Genomic DNA, 26,941 nt, shown 5'->3' on the forward strand with positions numbered 1-26,941 from the left:
ATCAATACATTGAGAAGGCAAATGGAACTTCTTAATTAGAAACTTACTCAAAATATAGGTAAGTTATAAGCAGAAAGAAAGTATGGAGCTTTTCTAAATATAAAGAGTTAAGCATACATGTGACTCTAGGAAAATAAATTGTACTTATTTGTAAATCGTAAATGTAATTGGTCTTTGTGGTAATTGGAGTAAAATATTTAAGTTCCTCCACTAGATGGTAGCAGAATAAAGTACCTTCGTGTTTTTTAAAGATGGCTGAGAAAAGATCGAAAATCCAATGTAAATCAGCTAAAATGCCTTAAAATTGGAATGTACTACTATTTTGAGCGATGAAACGCTGCTCAAAATAGTATAGAAATAATCATTTTTGTGAAGTAACCGGCAAAGATGGAAAGCCTTGCTGCCTAACAGTCGTTGCTAAGCAGCAAAATGCTCAGGGAAGCAAAATGGCGGCACGTTGCACGCAGCGTCAAACACGTAGGACGTTACGTGATGCTGCGTGTGTAAGGAGAAGGGCGCTGCGTGTCACAGTGGAAAGACGTAATGAGATTCTGTCGCGTTGAAATGCTGTATACGTCGGTTACTGTGTGACTCAGCAGCAGCCAATCAATGACGTAGACAAGAACCCTCGATGCACTATTACGCCTCATACGCCGTGTTCCACCACTCGGATAGCGTCCAGGCAGGAGATTGGAATCTTGCAGAGGGAGCCTTGTGCGTCGTGAGCAGGTACAAATACTTGAAAGATGCACAACTCGAATCTCGATGTATATAGGTTAAAAATTAGTTGTAAATTCTCCAAAACGGTGGAAGAAACACAGGGACACATCCAGGAAGTAAGAGGTCCAATAGAAATCTTTTCTCCATAAAATTAAAAGACAAAATCTTCTTAAAAATCCCAATGAAATTGGGTTCACTCCGCTCCTGTGCTGTAGATGGCTGGAGTCCTCGTCGCCAAATTTTGTAATAATGCAGGAAACAGGTAAATTTTGATGAGTTTTATTCAGCAGCACAGCATCATAACATGAGTCTTCAAAGTCCAGGTGAAACTGACTCAAAGATACAGAATGCATCATCAGGAAAGTTCTGTTAAGAATATAGAACTAGAACAATGAACAAGTAGGTCTCATGCTATTAAAGGGGAAGGAAAATAATGCAGGATATAACAATTACCTACCAAAGACATAAAAAAAAAACGTATGCCTGTGACTCCATGTAGTGCAGAAACAAAAAAAACGAGGGTACATTGTTCTTCACAGAAACTCAAGATACGACATCTTAAAGATACATCACTGGAGGTGCAAAAAGGTTAATGATGCATATGTGCACATGTTTATTGAATTTCAATGCTCTCTCCATCACTGAGGGAGACTCTTATCCAAACTAAGACATTTGCAAATGTAGATATTCACCTACATCAATTTACTCTGGTTCTAAATGACCTTCTTTCAATTGAAACCCCAAGTAAAGTTTGGACTCTTGATAGCTGAATGAATTATCCCATAGAACTGAAAATCACCCAGAATGTAGCTGACTTGATTACTGACCTAACAAAGCAGGCAGGCTTACAAAGAAGGACAGACAGACACAGGGATAATTAAAACAGCTGTAAATCTATCTGGCACTCCTAGTTGGTGGCTTGTATCTAGGTCAACACAGTATTTTATTGCACTGTATTTTAATGTATTCTGTCGTATCAATTGAACATTCCTATGCTTATGTTCTCTGTATTTCAACTTTGAACACATTCAGATCACTTGAAATCTTTCAACAATGGGTTAGCTTTATTTAGAGTATTTTACATTCTTAACCCCGGTTGGGGAGCTGTGTTTGTTTTGACTATAGTAGGACTCTATAAAGCTTCCTACCTTTAAATGTATAGCAATGTTCTTAATTTTAATAAAGATTTGAAGTCTCAAAAAAGGAATTACAGAGAAAGAGCAGGCTTGGGGTCAGACCTCTAAGGCCATCAGCTTCTATGGGTTTTCATGGTCTGCCTTCCTTGGAAGAGGCGTCTGTTAAAGCGATGGCATTGTGTGGGTGGCTGCATTGTCTCACTTGTTAGGATTTGGGTATGGATGTCAAGTAGTGCTTTTCTCCGACTGCAGATGTGGCAAGAGGAGCAGTGTGTAATTGCCTGCATTATTTGAACTGTGTTCTTTGCTATCACAAAGTCATTTTAATTACTGATACATAGTTTTTTGTTTGGGCTGTGGATGATTTTAGAATGCCCTGTAATTTCTGTTGATGCAGCCTGTTTTACAAAGCACCCTACTTCCATCTTTCATATTGTGTATTTCAATGTGTTGCTTTATTAATGGATTTTCTTTGTGGATCAGATGGGGGCAACACACACAATATGTGCCCATTTGTTTCTAAATATTTTCCATCCAAAAAGCCAGATCTACTGGCTTGCCAATGCTTCTTTCGATTGCCTGCAGTGCAACATTGCGTTTATCATCCTCATACAAGTACACATATTGTTTGCTGCAATTCTGCTATTGCAATTAGTAGCTTTAAATGTCCATTTGGACTTTTGTGTGTCGGTCAAGGCAGCTGGAAGGGCAAACCTCACTGATCAGAACACATTGGGGGTATGATATTGATCAAATGATTGCCATCTCTATAATGAGAGTACAAATATTGGGGGCCATAATACCCTTGCAATGTAGGAGCTGATGATTTCTAACATACATGCTGTTATCTTTCAGGCTCGTCATTCGGTATTACAGGGACGTCCTTGGGATGATTTACGCCATAGAAGAGATTAACCAAACTCCAGGCTTTTTACCCAACATCACCCTGGGCTTCCAGATCTTTGATTCCTGCTTGTCTGAGATTAGCGCCATCAGGGGCACCTTGGAGCTACTCTCGGGGAGGAACAGTCTGATTCCTGGGTACAGGACAGTAAATCACCCGGCACTGGCTGGCATCATTGGGGAGACCATGTCATCCTTAACCGTCCCGATGGCAAGAGTCATGGGACCTCTTCAATACCCACAGGTAAAGAATGGAGGTGCCTTCTGCCCTTTTATCTCTGTGACTTCTCATACACATTTGCAGATTATAGAGTTCTGGTGACTTCATATAGCCTTTTGGCCCGCCATAGATTGCTATACCGGCTATTAAAGGCCCTCTCCAGCGTTAAAGGCCCGAGACGAAGGCGAAGGCCTTTAACAAGGGAGAGGGACTTTAATAGCCGGTATAGCCCAGCTACGAATGGCTATAAGGCTATTAGAACATTCTGCCACTAGAAGGTAGAATGTTCTAAAAAATAAAACAAAGCCTTATGGGACCGTGAGGGGATTGGAATCCCCTCAGGCTCCCTGAAGCCTTTGTTCACAGCCAGAGCTGTGAACAAAGAAACATTGCAAAGTTGGAGCTCCAGGCTTATACCAGCCATGATAAGCCTGGAGCACTCCATTGTTTTGATTGGAGCTCCCAACATTCCAATGTTCTAATAAACCATAAAAACTGGAGGCTGAGTCATTCGCAAATGGCACCTGAACTATGAGATGGCATGGTTTTAAGGTGCCTTCTGTGTTATACGTTCTTGGTACATCAAGCACAAACATTGTGAGTTTTGTAACAGAAAATGTTTATTGAAAAGAGTAAGTGGGATACTTCTTGGTTGTTGGTAATAGAAACAAGAGAAATATATTTATTTTGTAGTTAAGAATGCAAAGTTTTAGACAAATAATTCTCTTGCTTTGTTGAAAACACAATCCGTACAAAATAATACTTCATACTCACATTTTGGCTATTGGTTTGAAAATGTAATTGTAGCACTCCCTACCTGTTGTGAGGGATTCTACTTGGTTATTAACCTCCACCAAACCTAAACAAAGCCATTTGGCACAAACAAACTTAATTATACATGGTTCATCACCAAGACCAAGTTGGAAGTGGCGGCTTAGAAAAGCTAAATTACAGCAAATACAGGAATGTGGAACTCATTAATGCACAGATGGGTATGTGAATCTTGTGCTGCTTTAATATGAAGTATGGAGGCTTCTCAGCATTGGTACCCGGGGATCCTCTAGTGGAGTAGGTTGTGGCACATTTCCCAAAATTTGAATGAGCAACAGAGTGATGCTGGAGTCATGGGTTCAGAAGATCTCTGCTCCCCTGAGAAAAATTTCTGAAAAACTGAGGCAAATAGAGCATTTTACAGCACATTTGTAACATACATTTGCTAAAATCAAAAACATTCTTAGGCTTCTATACTCCCTGCCACTCACCACTTTTTTAGGTACTTGAAGCGTTCCTTTGACTAGGAGCTCCACTGAGCAGCTATTCTGGGACCACCCTCTACACTAATACAATCATCACACTCTTGTTCACTCTCACTTTGTAATTCTCTCTGTCATCCTGTCTCATACCCTCACTTATTGTCTCAATCTCACTCTATTTCTAACTCACTCAGCCTCACTCTTAGTCTGTCTCTCTCTTACTTTCTCTCTATCACTCTTTCCTCACTTATTCTCACTCATTCCATCTCACTCTCGTACTCTTTCAGTCACTTTCACTCATTCTAACTCATTCTTGCACTCAGTCTCTGCCTCACTTACTCTCTCCCGACTCACTCTGCTGTCACTCATTTTTGCTCTCACTTTTACCTTCCTCAATCGCTCCCACTCGCTTTTTTTGAACAGTGTCTCCATCAAGCTTACTGTGATCCACTCCCTTCCCTCCCTGAGTCTCACTTGTTCTCTCATTCATTGTTTCTTTCATGCTTTCTCTTTATTTGAATTGTCTCACTCATTCACTTTCTCACATTTACTTGTTTTCTCTGTCTCTCACTGGCTCACTCATTCATTCTCCTACTCTCTCAATCACTCCTACTCTCTCTATCACAATCACACACACTATTTCTAAGACATACACTCATGGTCACCCACACACTGTTCTCTCTATCTAGAATGCAAACACATGCACAGCATTTTGACACTTGTGCCTTATCTTACCCACTGCCACACATCTGTAGTCTACTTCCGGTCTTCCTTAGTGGCCACCGCTGAATCTATGGACCATGGACCAGCTCCCTCCCTTTGAGGCACCTGCACTGCAAGGTCTTTAATCATACATGTGTTGTGATTGATAAGGCGGAGCCTGACTTGGCCCTGCCCCGTAAGTTTGACTCTAGGTCTTGCAGTTGGTTAGAGCTCTGAGAGACAGTGCTCTGTTAGAGAGCTGTAAACGCTGCCTGAAGAACTGCCTTCACTTATAGATAGCTCAGCCTGTCACCGCTCTTCATACACAAACTAAGCATGCAACCTTGACGAGTGATGAGTGCTCCTCATCAGCCAAGACATCCGCACTTTGTGTATGATTTTTCCATGGACAGTTCAAGAGTAGAAGCAGCTTCAGAATCGGATGTATGACGTTATAACGCATACTATTACTCCGCAGACCATTACAACGCGACTTTTACTCCGCATACCGTTACAACGCATAGCGCCTTGGGGCGCTGGATAGTGGTAAGTATAATTTACTATTCTAACTCCAGTCCCCGTGGACCCTAGGGAAGGTGTTGGATAGGAAATTATACTTATTCCCTATCCTAGAGCGCCCCCCAGCGCAATGCGTTGTAATGGTATGCGGAGTAATGGTCGCGTTGTAATGGTAGTGCGGAGTAAAAGATCCGTTGTAACGGGTGTATACCTTCAGAATCTATCACTGCATTGACAGTAGAAAAAACAAAAACACACCACACATGTCTTGGCTAGCAAGGAGACGGTGTCATGCAAACTTTGTATATGCTGGTCCACTGTCACTCAGAAACTGCAGTTTCGACTGACATGGGGATAAAATTAGGAAGTAACGGCCAAATCCCCATATGGGGCAGCCAGCCACATCTGAAGATGAGGGATCATCATCAGAGAGATGCTGGACAGAGCCGCAGAGAAGATTTCTATGCTTGTACTTTGTCACTTTTAGGAAGTCAGTAATCTCCAATGGGACAAAGTTGCAAGCTTAAGCCAAAGAGCGCTCCACAAGAACATATCCCCCTTCTAGGAGGAGTCACTGAACAGGATTTTCTGCTGCAGGGAAGAACACCACCTTGAAATCAGGCTAACCTGCGATGCACCTTGGGCGAATCCTCAAGCAGGCAGCTCCAGTCTCCGGTTCTCAGAGCACTTCTTGGCTAAACTGTCTACGTTTTGGATTTTGGCTGTTTTGTCCCCTTTAGCACCACTTCGGAGGATCCAGAACTGAGAGGGTCTCACTTGGGGGGAAGGACTGACTTCAGGCAGGGTCCAGGTGCACAAGTTTGTGTCTTTGTAGCTAAGAACAGGAGCCGGCCAACTAGCCCTTGAAGTCCCTTTGGTAGTCCTGTGTTCAAGCAGCAAGGCATTCTTCAAGCAGCAGGGCTGCCCACTGAGGGTTCAAGGCAGGCCTTCTGAGTGTCCTCCTCGGTCTAGGAGTGAGCTGAAGAGTGGGAATAAGGGTCCAGTTTTTACACCTGGTGCCAGGTTGAAATGGAAGAAACTTCTAAATTTTTCCCCTCATAGATGGCTTTTGAATTTCCCCACTCCTTAACAAATTTGCCAGGAATACACAGGCCTCGCCCTTTATGATTGTCTAAACTAGTGAATGGGAGAGGATTTGAAAATTTGTGAGAGAGTTTTGAATGAATTTAACAAAAGAGGCATTTGGCTTGGTGAGAGTTAGACCTGTAAGCCATAGGGTAGTCTTCCCCCATGGTATTTGCCTGACCACTGCTGTTTTTAATGAATTTGTTTTTGTTTGCCTTTGGACTCTGCACATATTATCACTGCAAACCAGTGCTAAAGTGCCTCTCTTTGCTCCTTCAAACATGGTAAAATTGGCTTCCACCCAATTAGCATATTTAATATGCCTGTAGGTGCTTAGTAAAGCTGTACTACCTGTACCTCGTGCTGGTAAATTAACCCCTTCCACGCTCATGACGAGCTCAGCTCGTCATGAGCCACGGTTCTCGTGTGCTCATGACGAGCTGAGCTTGTCATGACCGTCAGAACGCTCGCACGCTGGGCAAATTCCCCTGCTGTGCGAGCATTCTGATGAAACGGGTGTGGTCATGACGAGCTGTGGCTGTGCGCGCCCCCCACTCCACCCAGCACGGCAGGGGAATGACCCCAGCAGCCAAGGCGTTAAATGCTGTTAGTGGTACTACAGCATTGACCTTTAAAAATGTCTCAGGCCTGCCAGTGAAGCCTCTGTGTGCATTTAAACTACAATTTCAACCTTGCAAAATAAACTTTTGCTAGGCCCAAACCTTCTTTTTTAATGCATATAAGTCACCTGTAGGGTAGGCCCTGAACAGTCAAAAGGACAGGGTGTAGTGTATTTTAAAAGTCGGACATGTACTTTTTACTTTTACTTGTCCTGGAAGCAAAAAACTCTCAATTTTTCAGTACTGCATGGCCTACCTCTCTCATAGGATAACATTAGGTGCTTTTTTATGTGTAATAAGTAGTAACTTTCAATTGGGAGCAGGTTGGAATATCCAGTTTGATCGCTAGAAATGTAATATAAAACCCTCTTTAATGGTAAAGATTGATTTTAAGTCAACATACTGAAAATGCGGCTTTTAGAAAGTTGGCATTTCATTGTACAAACACTTTGGGCCTGTAACCTATTCCCTTGGGCCACATGACTAGGTGTAGCTTCAAGTTGGTCTTTGTATATTCCTCCCAAACCATGAGACAAAGGACAATAGGTGTTGGCAGGGTGGGCCATCTCTGACTTGCTGGAGGAACTTAACTCTCACCTACCACATGTGTGTATCAAAAAGGCTCACAAAGAGTTACTGACTAGTCTTTTTTGTTATTTTTTCCCCGGACAAGCTGGTGTCAGGGCAGGGAAGCAGGACATTTAAGACAGCACTAAAGGGAAAGGACTCTAGAAGCTGCTTTTACTTAGAAGTAGGCACCAGGTATAAACATTAGACCATCAGATCCAACTCTTCAGAAGACTCAGAGGGACTGATGAGCTTCTCTGCTCCAAGAAGAACTGCTACTATCTTGCTCTGCGGCCCTGCACCTTAGTTCAAAGGAATGGACCTGCATCTTGAATGCAGGACCACCAGGGTGACTCCAACGGCTAGTTGGTGTGCCTCTTCATCAAAGCCTCAGGGTCAGAAAAGGCTCCAACCATCTTAAACCCTGCACCTAGACTCTGCCCGCTGTGAGTTGTGTACCCAAAATTGTGCCCCTTAAGTCTTGGACCCTTGGAAGTGGGCCTAAAGGTGCTCTGCCGGTCCATATGAACCAAAGTACCAGGATGCATAGCCTTGCAGCCTCGCACGGAATCCCCACTGCACAATGCATCTCTAACACAGAACGTTGCAGCTCCTCGGAAACGCTCCTGCATGCTGCATCATCAATGCAGGACCTCACATGGCAGCCATGCAGCTCCTCAGAATGGCAACTGCATGAAGCATCCAGACGCAGGACTTTGCAACACTCCTCAGCAGGATTTAAGGTGCTTTGTTCAGCAGACCTAGCTTGGCCCTGTATCTTATAGCCAATATAATGAATTTGTCAACATTACCAAATCAAGCCTTCTGTACTGAGAATAACCTTTCCCATGAGGCAGTCATATCATTGCAAATATATGGAAAATTATAGTTGGCAAAGCCAAATAGCCTCTCTTCTAACAGGGCTTAACTGGGGTTCTTACAGTGCAACCTTTCTATACTCATGGTTTGCCAGAAGGAGTAACCAACACCAACACCAACACCAACACCCTTCATATTACAAACAGCATATGTAGTCTTATATTTCAGAGTAATACAAATCCACCCTGAAATGTAGATTGGCTTTAGCATATTCTTTTCACTATCAATATGTCAGGCCTATTACCTAGATTTTAGTTTTTCATAAAAAAATAATCAGTCATATAGCCTTTATCACAGGCTTATCATATTAACAACTTACGCCCATTGTACTGAGCGCAAGCTTTCTACCAGGCAACCACCTGGCATAAAAGTACAAATGTATACACAATTACAGTAAATAAAGCAAAATACTATCTCTACTAGGAGAGCCTGATAAGTATTATTGTAGTGCATGTCTTCTATCACCACAGTTTGTTAAGGTGGAATTCCATGTAACAAAATGCCTGCCTACAAAGTTTAGCAGAGTTGAATAACAAGGCGGAGGAATCGCCATCATCCACAAGGACACCATCAGGATCTCTACCAACACCACCAACACCCTCAACACCGCCGAACACATGCACTTCCAGATCCACATGGACCCCAAGACCACCCTGAGAGGCACCCTCATCTACAGACCACCTGGTCCCCGCCCCCAATTCTGCAACTCCATTGCCAACTTCATCAGCACGCATGCACTGACCTCCACCAACTACATCCTTCTCGGCGACCTGAACTACCACCTGGAAAACAATAAAAACAGCAACTCCGCCACCCTGATCTGACACAGATCGTCACGACACCTACCCAATCGCCAGCCACACGCTCGATGCAATCTTCTCCTCCAGTCCCCACGTTGCCTTCAGCCACGCTTCCGAACTCACATGGACTGACCACCGCTGCGTCCACTTCACCTTCCAGAAACCCGTCTCACATCACCGCACACTACAGATCCCTAGACGTCGCTGGGGCAAAATCACCAAGGAACTACTGCAAACTCACCTCGCCCTCAACCCCCCGACCAACCTCACCGACCCCGAGGAGGGGGCCTACACCCTCAGACTCTGGATGGAACACTGCGCCAACACCTTAGCCCCGACAAGACAACACGCCCACAGAGATACCAGTCAGAGGGCCAGCTGGTTCACCCCGGAGCTCCTAGCCTCCAATCCCACCTGTCGGAGACTGGAAAACACATGGCACAACGCGAAAACACCCGACAGTCACACAGCTCTCAAACACGCCATCCGCAACCACCACCACCGCATCCGGACCTCCAAGAAGGCCGCCTTCAAGAACCGCCTCGACAACAATGCAAACATCTTGAAAAAACTCTCCAGCCCCAACTCCTGCACCAACGACATCCCGCCGTCACAAACCCTGTGCGACGCCCTCGCCGCCTTCTTCCACCGCAAGATCACCGACATTCACGACAGCTTCAACCCTCAGAAGAACCCCGCCAACCCCACATCTCCGGCCCCACCAATACCCACCGACCACATCACTGCTTGGACCAGCGTAACCTCCGAGAACACAATCAAAACAATGAATTCCATCCACTCGGGCACCCCGTCTGACCCTCTTCCCCACCACATCATCAACAAGGCCGACAGCTCCATCGTACCCCACCTGTGCAACATCATCAACCTCTTACTCAAGACCGTGACCTTCCCCGAGAGCTGGAAACATGCCGAGATTAACGCCCTACTGAAAAAACCACGGCGGACCCGAGCGACCTTAAGAACTTCCGACCCACCTCCCTTCTTCCGTTCCCGGCGAAGGTCATCGAAAAGATCGTCAACACCCAGCTCATCCGCTACCTAGAAGACAACAACATCCTCTACCCCTCCCAGTCAGGCTTCCGCAAGAACCACAGCAGCGAGACCGCCCTTATCGCTGCCACAGACGACATCAGACTCCTACTCGACAACGGCAAGACAGAAGCCCTCATCCTCCTGGACCTGTCTGCCGCCTTTGACACAATCTGCCATCACACACTACGCACACGCCTCCACGACGCAGGGATCCGAGACAAGGCCCTAGACTGGATCACCTCCTTCCTCTCCGACAGAACCCAAAGAGTCCACCTCCCCCGTTCAACTCCGGAGTCACCAAGACGATCTGCGGTGTCCCACAAGGATCATCCCTCAGCCCGACGCTCTTCAACATGTACACGGCTCCACTCGCACGCATCGCCAGACTCCATGACCTCAACATAATCTCTTACGCCGACGACACCCAGCTGATCCTCTCCCTCACCAACAAACCCCTCGCCGCCAAAGCCAACCTCCACCGCGGTATAAAGGCAGTCGCAGACTGGATGGAAGAAAGCCGGCTCAAACTCAACATGGACAAGACAGAGATCCTCATCCTCGGACCCAACCCCTCAGCCTGGGACAACTCCTGGTGGCCCACTTCCCTGTGCACTGCCCCTACACCAACCAACCAACCACGCAACTGGGAGTCACCCTCGACTCTAAACTCACCATGACGAACCAAATCAACGCAGTCTCCTCAACCTGCTTCTACACCTGCCGCATGCTCCGCAAGATCTATAGATGGATCCCTACCGACACACAAAAAAAAGTCACCCATGCCCTCATCAGCAGCAAGCTCAACTACGGCAACGCCCTCTATGCCGGAACCCCAGCCAAACTTCTCAACAGACTTCAGAGAATCCAGAACGCCTCTGCACGCCTGATCCTCGACGTCCCCCGCCAAGACCACATCACCCCCACCTGAGAAACCTGAACTGGCTCCCCATCTACAGAAGAATCACCTTCAAGCTCCTGACCCACGCACACAAGGCACTCCACAACACCGGCCCAGTATACCTCAACAACCGACTGTCATTCTACGCACCTAACAGAAGACTCCGCTCCACCGATCTCTCTCTGGCCGCCGTCCCATGCATCCACAGAACCACCTCCGGAGGCAGGTCCTTCTCCTACCGTGCCACCAAGACATGGAACTCCCTCCCTCTCCTCCTACGGCAGACAGAAGACCCTCAGACCTTCAGGAGACTACTCAAAACCTGGCTCTTCGACCACTAGCTGCAGCCTCCCTCCCCCCCAGCGCCTTGGGACCCTCGCGGGTATGTAGTGCGCTTTATAAATTGTTTGATTGATTGATTGATTGAACTTTAGCACAGTGTAATAACAAGCCATCCTTGTAAGCCTATTGTCTTTAATGCATGCTTTTCACAATGTGGAGATCAGGCCTACTGGCTTTTTCATAATGTTTCATAATAAACATATCAAACTCATGAAAATTGGCATTCCCTTCTCCAATAAACTTATGAGGCCTTTACCCTATAGCCGCTTAACCACGGCGCAAATTCCGGTGAGACACTTTGATCAAGTGGGCGGGGCCGCATAGGCCAACAGACGTGCGCAGCACTATGGAGATAGTGCTTGCTACAGCCGTTGGCTGACAGAAGCAGCAACGGGGCTAACATTGGCTTTACACTTTACCCAACACCTGGCTATAGAAGTGCACATAAAATGGCAACCACCATGCATACAGTTATAAAATTAAAAATATGTTGAGAAATACAGCTTGCAAAACAATAAACAACTCCTCTCAACAGGGCTTACTAACAATCATCACAGTGAAGGGTTTGTTAGATTGGGTGGAAAACATCAAAACCCCGACTTCTACAGTAATCTATGAGCTTCCATGCAACACAATACCTATCTGTCGGCTTCAATACAGAGTAATACCTATTCACTCCTAAATGCCTATCATATTTACCACATGCTTTTCACAGTAAGCATGTCAGGCCCAGTGCCTTTACCATAACATTCCATAATAAACAGATCACCCCATACCCATGATAATTGACTTTCAACCATAACCAACTCAGTCCTGTTGCATAAACTTTGCCACAAGCCAAACGTTTTAATACATGCAATCTTTTCAGTGGAAAAACACACTCGGACCAATCAAATCCTGTACGCAGATGGACCAACACGTGAGTGGAGTCTAAACCCCTCAATCAGTAGGATTAGAAGTGCTCTTTTTTTTCTTTAGCACATAAGTTGAGGTGACAGTTACACTTTGAAGCCAGACCTTAAACTTCATGTAGGTTTATTGCTGCTTTCCTTCTATCTGTGCTTTGCCTGAAAAAAACACTGTACATTATCTAGTTAGCTGAGATACTTTAATAGCATAACAACATCATGTGTGTGCCCCTGAAAGTACAAGCTCAGGCAGTCATCCTGCTGCCAGCTCAGACAGCTAGATAAAGAAACAAAATAACCACATTTTCGTTAGAGCACAACCTCTTCTCAATCAAAACATGTACTCCTGGCTCCCAACAGGTGGGCGAAGGCAAAGCCTATCTCCAGTGTGGGGGAGTACCAGGAAGAGTTGGGACACTTGCTATGTTGTTAGCTTATGTTTTCGGAATACCACAACTCTCCACTTAATTTGCAAATTCATCCTTGGTGAAGGATTGTATTTACATGTTGCCCCAGGTTCTCTGCCTGACTACATTGAATTAGTGGGTAGAGGCATAACAGATTGAGAACTTCACTCACTCCAGGTAGTAGCACAATATACTATCATCATTCCTTTGTAGGAATCAGAGGGGGCCCAGTGGAGTGGGGCCAAAGGATTAGGATCAACCTACATGCAGTTCCCCTGCTGCTCAGAGTGAGGGTGAGTAACTGATCCTGAGCCAACTCCAGTTGTCAAGATCTGCATTCCTTTCAATGTCCTTGAGAAATCTGGGAGCCTGACAAAAAAGCTACAAACTATTAAGTGAAGGGGTTTTCAGCCAAAACAGTGGGACTTGCAGATACCATGACCAGTAATATTTCTCAACCAGGATCTTGAATGTTGATGAATCCACTGGATGTGTGGACTATACAAGGTTGTTCTACTCTGATTGCTCTACCTCATACGTATTGATATTTCAATGTTTTATTTGTTTTAAACTTTTGTTTATACTAAATTGTGGCAGTGGGCTGTGCGCTTGGGGCTTGTTGCTGTCATAGTGATGGGTTGATGACTGACTTGTGCCTACATTTCTGACAGATCAGCCATTCGGCTTCACTTCCGATCCTCAGTGACAAGGACCAGTTTCCGTCCTTCCTACGCACTGTCCCAGGGAGCACCTTACAGAACATTGCCCTTGCGCGGCTAATGGGTCACTTTGGTTGGACGTGGGTTGGAATGATTGTTTCTGACGACGACCTTGGTTTGCAAGGAGGCCAACATGTTAAGAAGGTAGTTGAGCAGAATGGCGGTTGTGTGGCCTTCATGGAAAAGATTCACCTGCGGTACACCAAGGAGAAGGTTCTTCAAGTTGTTGACGTGATCCAAAGACATACAGTGAAGGTGATTATTGTTCAAAGCGCTGAGGCCTATGTCAAGGTTTTATTGGAAACTCTTTATGAATACAATGTTACTGGAAAGATCTGGGTGTTCTCTGCCTACTTTGTTATTTCTCCTGGAATTTTTGCAGACCAGGCCTGGAAAATACTGAATGGGAGCCTAGGACTCACACTTTATACGGATAGCATGTCCGACCTTGAAGAGTTCTTATGCAGCCTTCAACCTTCCTTAAATTCAGGTGACATCTTCACCAGGCTGTTATGGGAACAGATCTTCAAATGTCAATGGCCACAGGCCAACAGAAGTGACAGTACAAGCACAGTAGGGAAGGGACAGATCTTGGTGTATTGCTCCAGAGAAGAAACTTTGAATCACAAGACCTTATCAGTATTTGAACTGAGTGATCTGAGCTACACCTACCAGAGTTACCTGGCAGTCTATGCCTTTGCTCATGCTTTGAACTCTCTGATGTCCTGCACACCAGGGCAAGGGCCCTTCCTTAATGGAACCTGTGCAGACATCAATGACATCCAACCATGGCAGGTAAGAAAGGAGAATACACATCGTACATTTGGTAAAAAGGGTGGGGTATTTAAAGCAAGCAGAACTTTAATATGTTATCCAGCTCATGAAAAAAAATCAGTCAGGACATTGCAAGTTTGAATTGGAATAAGTGACAGAGAAAATATTTATAAAATGTAATTATAAAATACACTAAAAGCTAGTTTTGCCATCTGACCTTGTTTGCATGCCTCCGGAAATCCCGCCAGGCTGAGGTTATTGCGCCGTGATCGATTTTAGGCATCTTTAGCTCTTCTATGTAATTCTTTGGTGTGGGTCTGGAGGTGGGCTACTTGTTCTTTTAGTTGGTGGACATCATCTCCTACTGTAGAGAGGCAAGATTCTTTTTCTGAGATATGGGCTGTGGTATTATGTAGATCTTGTTGGATGAGGGCAATATTCACCCGGACCTCGCCGATCTTACCCTCCACCGAGGCCTGAGATGTGCTGATCGCCTGTAAAATTGCGGTATGGTTGCTCCCAGGGAGGGAGATACCCCCTATAGCCCCTGTGGTTGAGCCAGGCTCTATTGTGGTGAATTGGTCCTTTGTAGTCTGTTTTGTGTGGTGGGCGCTTTGTAGTCTTGGTCTTTCCCCATTGCGGGTGGTGGAGGGTGCACAACCGGATGGGTGACAGCGATGTCTGTCATGCTCAAGGGAGGGATCGGTCCCTATTCTTTCTTATGTAGGTTTTGAGGTGAGATCTTCCCTTTCCTTTGCTGTCAAGCTCCAAGGCCACAGGGCCCAAGGTCTGCATTGAAGCCTCGGACTATGCGGATCATGGGTGTAGCCTCAGGATGGAAAGTGATGGATGCAAGACAGAGTCAAGGAGAGGTATGTAGTGGATACACCCCCTTCAGGGTCTTGAAATCAAGGGTGTCGCTCTGAGGACTCGATTGGTCTGTGCAGAGTCTAGGATAGGGGCAGTGTTGGAGCTGCGAGAATGGGCTTGTTTCAGCTCTGTAGGATAAAGGCAGCACGAATTCTCAGTGAGGTTCCAGAATATAGCAAAGTTGGGCCAGGGGGAGGTTGGGGTGACCCAGAGCAGGTGAAGGCTGCAGCCCCAGGGTCATCCCATTGGCCTCCGTACAGATATGTTCATATGCACAGATCCCCTCTGAGGAACCCCTGGCTCCATTACCTCTGGTACAGATCCCCTCCATGCCCAGGAGCCTCCCGATCACCACATGGTTACAATCATTTGGCAGTCAGGGCCATTCCAGATCTGCAGGCTGCCCCTCCAGTCCCACAAGGGTCAAGCGATGACAATCTGGGTCAGGGTCAAGAAAGTCATGGGGTCGGTTAGATGACTATTAGCCACCCTTGGGAGAGCTGCCGTGCCAGGGATGAGGAATTTGAGGCAGGAAGGGGGGCAGTTCTAGGCCAGTATGTTTCCATGTTTAGGGTCAACACTGTTGGGGGTCCAAAGCGTCAGCGAGGGTCAGTCGCGGGCAGTCACAGCGTGCCAAGCCCCCGGGAGATACAGGCTCAGGAGGACAGGAGACCGGATGTGGTACCCCGATGCTGAAGTCTTGGTCGGCATGCAATTCTTGGACTTACCGGAGGCAGGGGGGCCCAGTGCGCATCACAGCACCCATCTGCTGCATTAGCCAAAGATCCAGGAGGCAGGCCCACTTTAGATCTCCCTGCTGATGTTACAGGTCCGTGGGCAGTCACCTCTGTTGCCTGGGCTCAGGAGGGAGGCAGGGATCGCAAGGTACACTGGGCCGGCTGCTGTTCTTCCTAGTGCCAGAGGTCACCGATATTAGCAAGCCCATTGTGCCACTTTTGCGTCACTTTTAACATGTGAAAAGTGACACAAAAGTGGCACAAGGGGATTGTAAATCTGCCCCATAGTGCCCCACACAGTATTGAATATTTTTCACACACGCTGTGCGTGTTAGCGGGAAGGCTCCGCAGAAGCTAAGGAGACCAGCTGACACACGGCGCAACACACGCGCGACCAAGATTCTCCGCACACGAGGGCGCCGGAGGATATAAGAAGAATTCCTTCAGCCAGATTGACACCGGAAGGATGAGAAACCTTCTTATTCTCCTGTTAGAATTTATTGCACATGTGCTGCATGAATCTATGACAAAATATCGACTACAAAAATATCGAGGTACCAAAATATCGCCACAAAAAAATCTATGACAATAATATCGGGATCCGATCTCTAACAAGGTAAGTACAAAAATATTTAAAAAAATATATCGATGTCAAAAATATCGTTTTTTTAGAAAATATCATTTTTTTATTAATAAAAAATGTAATATTAATAAAATAATACTTATAAATATAATAAACATAGTTAAAAATATATTATGATATTTCAAATTAATAAATAATGTAATACAAAATATTAATAATAAAAATATAATACATATTATATACTTAATTAATATTAACTCTAAAATAATTATTTAAATAAATTATAAATAAATGAAAATATAATAAATTACAAATAAATGAATATACATAAAATAATATTATAAATAACAATTAATAGCAATGTAAAACTAATAAAAAAAATTAATTACATTTTGGATAGCGTACGGGTAAAAAGGACTATTCCCACTCCAGAGAGTGCAACTGTAGGGAAAGTGTTGGATAGCGTAGGGATAAAAATTACTATTCCCACTCCAGAGAGTGCAACAGTAGGGAAAGTGTTGGATAGCGTAGGGGTAACAATTACTATTCCCACTCCAGAGAGTGCAACAGTAGGGAAAGTGTTGGATAGCGTAGGGGTAAAAATTACTATTCCCACTCCAGAGAGCGCAACAGTAGGGAAAGTGTTGGATAGCGTAGGGGTAACAATTACTATTCCAACTCCAGAGTGTGCAACAGTAGGGAAAGTGTTGGATAGCGTAGGGGTATAAATTACTATTCCCATTCCATAGAGTGCAATAGTAGGGAAAGTGTTGGATAGCGTAGGGATATAAATTACTATTCCAACTCCAGAGAGTGCAACAGTAGGGAAAGTTTTGGATAGCGTAGGGGTATAATATACTATTCCCACTCCAGAGAGTGCAACGTTAGGGAAAGTGTTGGATAGCATAGGGGTAATAATTACTATTCCCACTCCAGAGAGTGCAACAGTAGGGAAAGTGTTGGATAGCGTAGGGGTAACAATTACTATTCCCACTCCAGAGAGTGCAACAGTAGGGAAAGTGTTGGATAGCGTAGGGGTAAAAATTACTATTCCCACTCCAGAGAGCGCAACAGTAGGGAAAGTGTTGGATAGCGTAGGGGTAACAATTACTATTCCAACTCCAGAGAGTGCAACAGTAGGGAAAGTGTTGGATAGCGTAGGGGTATAAATTACTATTCCCATTCCATAGAGTGCAATAGTAGGGAAAGTGTTGGATAGCGTAGGGATATAAATTACTATTCCAACTCCAGAGAGTGCAACAGTAGGGAAAGTTTTGGATAGCGTAGGGGTATAATATACTATTCCCACTCCAGAGAGTGCAACGGTAGGGAAAGTGTTGGATAGCGTAGGGGTAATAATTACTATTCCCACTCCAGAGAGTGCAACAGTAGGGAAAGTGTTGGACAGCGTAGGGGTAACAATTACTATTCCAACTCCAGAGAGTTCAACAGTAGGGAAAGTGTTGGATAGCGAAGGGGTATAAATTACTATTCCCACTCCAGAGAGTGCAACAGTAGGAAAAATGTTGGATAGCGTAAGAGTGAAAATAACATACTTATAAATAAATGTTTTATTTAAAATAATAAAAATAGTAACTATTAAATAGATATAAACCATTTACAAATACCAACACATAATTATTAAAAACATGATGAGCAAAATATATGTAATTAAAAAATTTATAATAATACCATTTAATAATATTTAATTAACAATTAATAATTAATTAACAATTAGATAATTAACAAAACAATTAATTAAAGAACATTACTTAATTACATTTAAATTACTTCCCACCCTATTCCCCTATAAACCCACAACCCACTACAGAACATAATTATCAATTAATCAATTAATTAAAATTAATTACCAATTAATAAATATTAATTTATAATTCCTACTAATTAATAATTAATTTAACATAATTAAATTACTTCCCACCCTATTCCCCTATAAACCCACAACCCGCTACAGTATTAAAATACAAAATGTAATTAAATTACATAAAATTCAATTAAAAACATAATAAATACATAATATACACAAAAATATTTAAAAAATCGATATTAGTAACATCGAAATTATTAACATCGATATTACTTACATCGATATTTTAAACTTCGATATTACTAATATCGATATTAAATATAACGATATTACTTACCTTCTATATCTTGTCCATTCGATATTAAAACGTCGATATTAGTGTATGTCGATATTAAAATTTCGATATTTTGTCTGCATACCGTGCTGCATGCCGCTATTCTTCACAAACGTGTGACATTTACACTATTTCTTTGTGGCACTTAATATTTGGGAAAAAAGGTTGTATAAAGCTGTCCCCATCCCACCCTCGTCGACAATATTATGAAGATACAAATTATTATTATTATTATTATGAAATAAATGCTTTATTAGCATAAACATACCACCTCCTGCCACAAGAGATTACAGTCTGTAACTCTCATATCAACTGTCAGTTCAGCACAAGAGCAGAAGGAACATTCCAAACGGGTACAGGAACAGGGGTGGCAAGGGAAAGGAATGACACAATGTAGAGGGGAGAGAAGGGCTAATAGAAGGAGCAGATTACAACACATTCTTCTGATGTTCTCACATTCCCTTGTAAGTTAATGAGAACCACTTCTTTTGAAAAACATTGCGGGCCTTATTTATTAAGAATTGTTGTTGGGCAGCGCCGCAAGTATTCTTGCTGCACTGCCCTACACTAATGTGAAAGGGAAGGAATGCACTATATTTATGAAAAACAGTGAATTATTTCTCCCAGCGTTGGTGCACAATTTGCTGCCTAGCGCCAATATAGGCACCCTTGCACCAAGGTGCAAGAGCACCTCCGTTGCAGGCAGGATTGTTTTGTGCATGAAGGAGCACCTTCTTGCACAAGAATAATTCTGAAAGGGGTTTCCCTCTTTCTATGTGGGAAGCAGAAAGCAGCACATCTGGAAGGAGGAAAAAACTTAGGGGCACATGCATCAAGGTAGGCTTTTGCGATTCCTTAATTACGATTATTAAGGAATCCCAATTATGGAATCGCAAAAGACTATGCATGCAGGAATCGCTTAAAAAAAAATAGCGATTCCTAAACATTCATTAATTGTGATTTGCAAATTGCTTCCCATTCAGTCCTTTGGGCCTACAGGCTCATAGGAAAGAATGAGAATTGCATGCGCAATTTGCGAGTACCCAATAGGTACTCACAAATTTCGCATACAATTTCAAGGGTGCAAGGGTGCCATTGTAATGTAAACACATGTTGCGCACACACATGCCCCAAGGGCATGTGTGTAACAAAGTTTTTGTAAATTACCATCAAGTTAAAATTGCGACCCCTATGTGCGAAATCGCTATTTGCGATTTTGTCATGCTTCGCATTTATGGAATCACAATTTGCGATTAAGTAATCGCAATTTTTGCAATGATTTAAATTGCGATTTTTGCATTTGGGATGATGCATCCCAAATACAAAAATACTGGTTGCAAAGGGACAGATTCTGAGAATCTGCCTGTTTGTGACCGGTTTTTCATTTGATGCATGAAATACATTTTTTCTCCTTGTTACGTCTGCTCTGGGGAGGCATAAGGTTTTGGGACTGCCCAAGGTTTATGTGGTAAACAAATCTGGGGCAACGTCAAAATCCAGGGGTGCTGTGTGATAAAATCAACCGTAATGCCCATGGAATTCCTCCCTGGTGAAGAGTAATCTCTGCTTTGTCCTACTCCATGTCTGTGAGGCCATGCAAAGTCATGCAGAGTGGCTTTGAGTAGCCTGTTAGATATGATTGAGAGGTTTGCGCCACCGGAGCATCAAAAAAAGTGATGCTCTGCCAGGGCAGGCCTCTTGCAAATAAGCTCCTTAATGTTTAGGTATCAACCGCCTGTTGCTTTAGACTTGTTGACTACAATACAGTGCATAGAATGGGTTGAGCTATCTTGCTCATAATTGGATGGATTTTTTGTCCCTCTCAAATCTCTATTCCTTTCTGTTGCTCCATAATTCTGTGTTTGTCCTGCCACTTGAGCATTACTGCTTTACAATGCTTCTTAGTGGATGAGTTGAATCCTTAAACCACTGACTCCAGTGGACTCTTTGGTATGTTTTTTCTGCACTCCACAGGAGCACACATCTTCTTCCCTTACTCTTTCCCTCTTTTGTATATGCCACTTAACCATTGCTTCCCTTTTCACTCTCCTTTGGTTCAATAGTTTTAAATTCATTTTTAGAAGGATCCCAACCCCTTGCATTCAAACTGTTCACACTTTCAAGCCCATTTGTCTGTTGTACCTAGAATCCCTTCCCCCATGTCTCCCCATTCTGCTCTCTTAAAGTTTAGGGGCCTCATTTATGAGAAATGAAGCATCGCTGCATGAATGCAGCGATGCGTCACTTCTCAGTGCGCACTCCTTGCGTCATGATTGATGCGTCATATTTATAATATGACGCATCATGTCGCAAGGAGTTACAGATACGTCAGTATTTCTGACGTATCCGTATGGCGCAAAAGTGATGCATTGCTGGAGTGTGTCAAAAAAGTGACGCAACTCCAGCAATGTGTACTTTCACATGGGGCAAGTCCCATGTTGTTAGTGCCTGCGTCAGTCGTTCGCCTGCCATGAAGCAGGCATAAGATTTTGAGGCATTAGCGTCCAAGAAATGGCGCAGTGAAATCTTATAGATTTCACGGCGTCACTTCTATGACCCTGTCTTGCGTTAAAACGCCCCCCCCCTGCATACATTATACCTGGCGCAGGTATAATGTGGCGCAGGGGTTTACAAAGTGACGCATCTACCTAGATGCGTCACTTTGTAAATATGGCGCAACAAGGCGCATTTTTTATGCCACTGGTGCGTCACAAAAAGTGACTCACCGGCGGCGTAAAAGTGACGCACGGCCTCATAAATGAGGCCCTAGAAATGTTAACTTTTCTGACGACCTTCCAGATGCAAAGTGCTACTGAGCAGCTCACTTTGGACAAAAACCGAAGTTAAACTGAGACAAAAGTATATCTTTACTACTTATAAATGCCCTTTGCGAATACAGAAATACAGAAAGTCAAAAAGTTAGACTTTTGTCTCAGTTTACCTTTGTGAATCGGGCCCTTCTTCTTTAGAACTCCTGTGCTTTTAGTTTTTATGTTGACTTTATATTTTAAAATGGCTTACACTAAAGTATATGGGTCAAAATGGCAGTGGTGTCCGTTCTAAGATGACTTCTGTGTGCGTGTATGCGCCATGATGCGCCAGCACCTTATTTTGAGTATTTTAATTTACTGTTACAACATGGCCAGCAAACAATTTAGAACACTAAAGTACAAATAAAAAAGAAGTGTTTGTGAGTGAGGATACTACACTGGCGAATAATGGAAGGTTGCTTTGAGTAGAAAGATGCTAGGAGACAGTGAAACATTATAGGAACCTAACATGAGATGAGAGGTGCTGAATTGATTAAGGCGGCTAGGCGTCAATGAATAAGCAAGGTTCACTTGAAAAGATGGATGACTGTTGGGACAAGAAAAGAGACAAGCAAGTGCGGAAGCACAAGTGCAATAGGTTAATGTATTTTAGAGGTTAGACCTACTGGCTTTGTCAGGGCTTGGGATCGATTGCAGGAGAGATCCACTCTGGCCTGCCAGTCCTGCTGGAATCTGCTTGCCACACTGGTAAGTCTCTCTTACCCCACTTTGCGTAGCCCATGCTGTATCAATTTGCCATAAGTTTTGATACCTTATCATGCATTATATTGTTCTTGAGGGATCTTCAATGTGACCCAGGCACATGGAAGGTCCCTTCTCATTTTTAGTTTTTGCAGTAGCATGCTTCACAGAATGTAGTGGAATATGTACTTAAATATTTTAGTTAGTTTTTTCTTTTCCTACAGATGCTCATCAATAACGTTCTGTTGTTATGATGACCCACAGATTGTTTAGTCATTAGGACACAAGTGGTCGAAATATCAACTTCTTGAATGGACAAAAGGGCAGATGATAGCTTAGAGGCATTCACTGTAAAATACATTAGGGAGGCATTGGTGCCTTCACTGAAGTGTTTTCTCACTACTCCCTGACCATGTCCGTAAGCTGCATCATTGTTTGCAAAGCACAAACAGGAGCACCTGAACAACGCACTGTTTTGTGATTATTGTGGTAATGTTATATATGAAAATGTGTAATGCAAATTTCTATGTGCAGTCTCTTTGTATACAATTTCGATTTGGTATTACTTAATTTATCCAAATTGTTTTACTTCCAGATTAGCCGAAGTTTTTTTTTTTAAATACAATATAACCAGGGGGTTGACAAAAGTATTGACATGCATAAAACTACAAATGAGGAAACATTTTGAGAAGATGGAAGGGAAACAAGACATTTTTAGTAGATGTGAGGAAACAAGTGATTGATAAAACAGAAGACCTAGGTTAAGATGCTGACAGTGAAAGAGCATTGTATTCTAAAAATATATGGGAGTCTGCTGAGTGGAGGAAGGAGGCTGGTAGACAATGCAAGAAGGCATGGCATTAGGAGACTTAGAAAGGTTGCTGAGTGTAGAAGTGATGTCATGAGACATTGAAAGAGGACACTAAGAGTAAATTGAATCCTACTGAATAGAGAAGGAAGCTAGGAGACAGAGACAGGGGCAAGGAATTGGGAAGAGTAAAGAGTAAAGAAGGCTATTAGAATATAATATTACATTTTAGACAAGGAACCACTGGGAGTGGCAGTGGGAGCTGTAGGACAATGTATGGACGATGTACTTAGTTTTCTGGAAGGATAAATGTGTACAAATGATATGAGAATAGAGAATGGTGGGGCTAATAAAAAGACAAAGACTATATCATTAGCTGTTGGGAGTAGCATTGTCCTTAAAAGACAAAGAGAGATTAAACAGGAGTAAGAGATTGAAATAAGGTGAAGGGAATAAAGATTAGTTTAGGGAAATGGGAGACAGTAAAGCGGGAAAGGAACACATGTCAAAGAAATTAAGTCAACAGCGAGGATGACGGATAACTACAAGAAAAACCAGGACAAGATAATAAGCAGGGACAAGACTTTGCTAAGGGTTTGGGTCTGAGCTAGGAAAGCAGTGTGGACTGGTAGTAATTGATTGAAAGAGGAGAACCATGAAGAAAGCAGAGGTGGAGGAGTGTCACACAGGATAGATGATGGCGGACAGCAAAGACATGGGACTTAGTTGCATGAACCTTTTGTTTCCCACTCTCTAGACTCTTCATTACTTGAAACACATGGAGTTCAAGTCTCACAGTGGCGATAAGATATTCTTTGATGTCAATGGAGATGTTCGCACATCTTTTCATATCCTGAATATTCAAATATCACAAAATGAGGATTTCCGGCTTGTAAAGGTGGGACAAATAGATACTACAGCTGCAGGAGGTAGAGAGGTCTCCATCAACATGAGCGCTGTCCTGTGGAGCGACGGATCCTCCATGGTGAGCATGGCATGGTTAAACACTCTCAAGTTAATTATGTCCTTAATAGTCAGCAATGAAAACAAGTGTTTTTTTGACCATTGAACTTCATGGGGGTATTTAGCATATACTGTAGATAATATTATCCTGGAGCAGACAAAAAAGAAAAAAACCCAGACATGGGTCCGGCACTTACTGTGCCATAGGACTCAAGCTATGCCTCACGGACGAGACCTAAGCAGTGTTCAATCAGTGCCACCAGTATTTTAATGTACCGGCTATTAAATTAAGCACAATCACCTAAAGCTGGTATGTCTAGCCCTTATCTGTAGATTCTACAGAAAGCACTTTCAAATGTGTTAGTGAGCTGCACTAACAATCCCTGAGTAATAATTAAAGTATACAAAGGCAGCAAAGCCTTATTATAAATAAATGCATGCCATTTAGTATCAAGTCCGGGCTTTTGTAGACTCTTATAACAACAAATGGCCAGTATTTGTCACTTGGAAATTTGGTAACCCTATAAATATCCTCAGCTCACAGCCCCATATTGTTGGTCAAGAGAGGGCCCTTATGTGTATGGACGTCCGCTGATGGGATCTGCCCCAGATTTGGGGTGCTCAGCAGACCAGAGGGTATTCCTGTGATGGACCTGCAAAGATTGAGAGAACAGCATATTTTGGGGGATTGGTGGCCATCTAGGTCCCAGCTCCATACTTAAAGTGTGTTCAAATTAAAGCTTCATGCTTGTCTTACTGTTCAAGCACCCCCAAGAGGCCCACTAATACCCTTGAATTCAAGATACTGGAGCATCTATGGCCTTGCATCCTTGTTTAAGGCTGGTCATTGCCAGCAGAAAACAAAAATGGAACAAGGCTCTTAATGAATACAATAGCCTCACAACAACGTGTACTCACCTGTTAGCCACATCCTTAAATCCTGTTAGCCAACATGCCACCATAAATCTTTAATGATAAACGGACACTATTGGATGAATGATGGAACATTGAACACTGAACATGAATCTTGCATGCTGTAATGGGTATGGACCTCAGCAGACTCAAACTTGACTCACCACGAATGCTGTCATGTGTATTTGACTTTAGATCTTTACACTTAGCCTGGTGTGGTAGCTTAATTGCTGGAGAGCAAGACCCTTAAAGTATCCCCTTTGGAATCAACATGTATGCAGGAAACAAGAGGGATTGGGGTTACAGTGTCCCACCAGTGGCTGTTTGCACTTGAGGTTCCATTGTGATCCATCAATACATCCAAACCTGGAGACTGGGGAAGAAAACACATGTGGCATAAGATCACTAAAATTGAGTTAAACAGACGCTATCGCAAAATGGTGATATAATTGCTTGAGTTAGTGAGGCATGAGGGACTTGTGGAATCTATGGTTTCATGTATTCGCGGCTGCCAGTGAAACAACTGGACTGGTTTGTAGCAGAGCAGAGTGAGAGGACAACAGGAAGATGCAATCTGCTCCTTACTCTTTTAATCTCTGTCTATCTGTGTCGTATCATTCCTCTTCCTCCTTTGGTTTGTTTGCACCTTAGTGTTTGTATCATGCAGGTAAAAACCAACAGGAGTGGGAGCAGGGATCCGCATTTTTCCATGGGAATATAAGTGCCTAAAGGTTAGTGTTTTGAGTCTAGCCCAATGTGCTCTACCACTGCCTCCTTGCTGAATTGGAAGTATGCTTCTCATTTGTGTATCAAATTTAGTATCACCAGTTTAGAAGTTAGTAGTGCAGAGTTGCCAGCGTGTAACTCTGTATTCGCCAATGGGACTACTAGTCTTTCCAAAGTAAAAACGACAATGCAGGATATTACTGTCAGGACATGTAAAGCTAAGTACCACTTGTACACTTTTTAATATAGTGCAACCTTCCCTTAGGGCACAGTAGCCCTGCTTTGGGGGTGACTTATGAATATTAGTAAGAAAGGTTTGGACTTTTCCATTACTTTAAAAGGCAGATCGTTTAGCAGTAGAAACCTGCAATGGCGGGTTGGGAGTCTCGCTTTGCTTTATCAAGTTCATGGTGGCAAAGTAAGGGTTTTGATCCATGAGAGACACTTTCCATTACAAACTCTTGGTAACTCTAATACCATTTACTAGGGAATTAGAAGCATGTTAACTTATGCCAATTGTGGATGAACAAATCAGACATATACCTTTTACGGGTCAGACCACTGGCACTGAGGCCTGTTTTTCTGGACTCAGAGAACTCTCAGAGTTGAAAAACCAGCAGCAGTAGTCTAAAAATGTGGGAGTGAACATGCAAAACGAGGCATTTCCAAACAAACCCTCACACACTGCTGCACTCTGTGGATCCTATTTACAAACTGCATTTTAGTACATTCAGTAGAGATACAAATCTACACGTGGAGGTTTTGCTTTCTCCTCTCCTATCTCTTTCTGTGCAGATATGTTGTCCCAACGTAGAACCTCAGCACACATGAGTCTATGTTTTAGTCGTAAAGGTGGGAGGGACAGAGGAAAGATCTGGAAAATGGTGAATACTTACTACTAAAGGAGAAGATTTAACGGAGGAGAAAGGAAGGTTTAAGTCAGGGTTAGGGAGAGATTCAGGGAGGGACATGCACCAACCCACAAAAGATTAAGACAATATATTTGTAGACTGTACTTCTACAGGTACTACAGCCAAAAAGGACTCAAAAGAGTCATGAAGGTACTCCAGCTCAGAGCGGGAGTGAGTTTAGCACCATTCATGGCCATTCACAGGTACTGCAACACCTTCCTATAGAAAATAATCGAGGTAGAGACTTAAAA

General features: G+C 43.4%; 1 protein-coding gene across 1 annotated transcript in view; it reads left to right on the plus strand.

Moving 5' to 3' along the window:
- The first annotated feature begins 1,111 nt into the window (after positions 1-1,111).
- The window catches only part of LOC144774091 (extracellular calcium-sensing receptor-like), a 47,260-nt gene continuing 21,430 nt past the window's right edge, over positions 1,112-26,941 (plus strand). The window contains exons 1-4 of the mRNA XM_078659117.1: positions 1,112-1,119; positions 2,712-3,003; positions 13,685-14,527; positions 23,936-24,163. Coding sequence (XP_078515243.1) covers positions 1,112-1,119; positions 2,712-3,003; positions 13,685-14,527; positions 23,936-24,163 — 1,371 coding nt within the window. The remainder of the gene's footprint in view (positions 1,120-2,711; positions 3,004-13,684; positions 14,528-23,935; positions 24,164-26,941) is intronic.

This window comes from Lissotriton helveticus, chromosome 8 (assembly GCF_964261635.1).
Source record: "Lissotriton helveticus chromosome 8, aLisHel1.1, whole genome shotgun sequence".
In the NCBI taxonomy this organism is placed as follows: domain Eukaryota; kingdom Metazoa; phylum Chordata; class Amphibia; order Caudata; family Salamandridae; genus Lissotriton; species Lissotriton helveticus.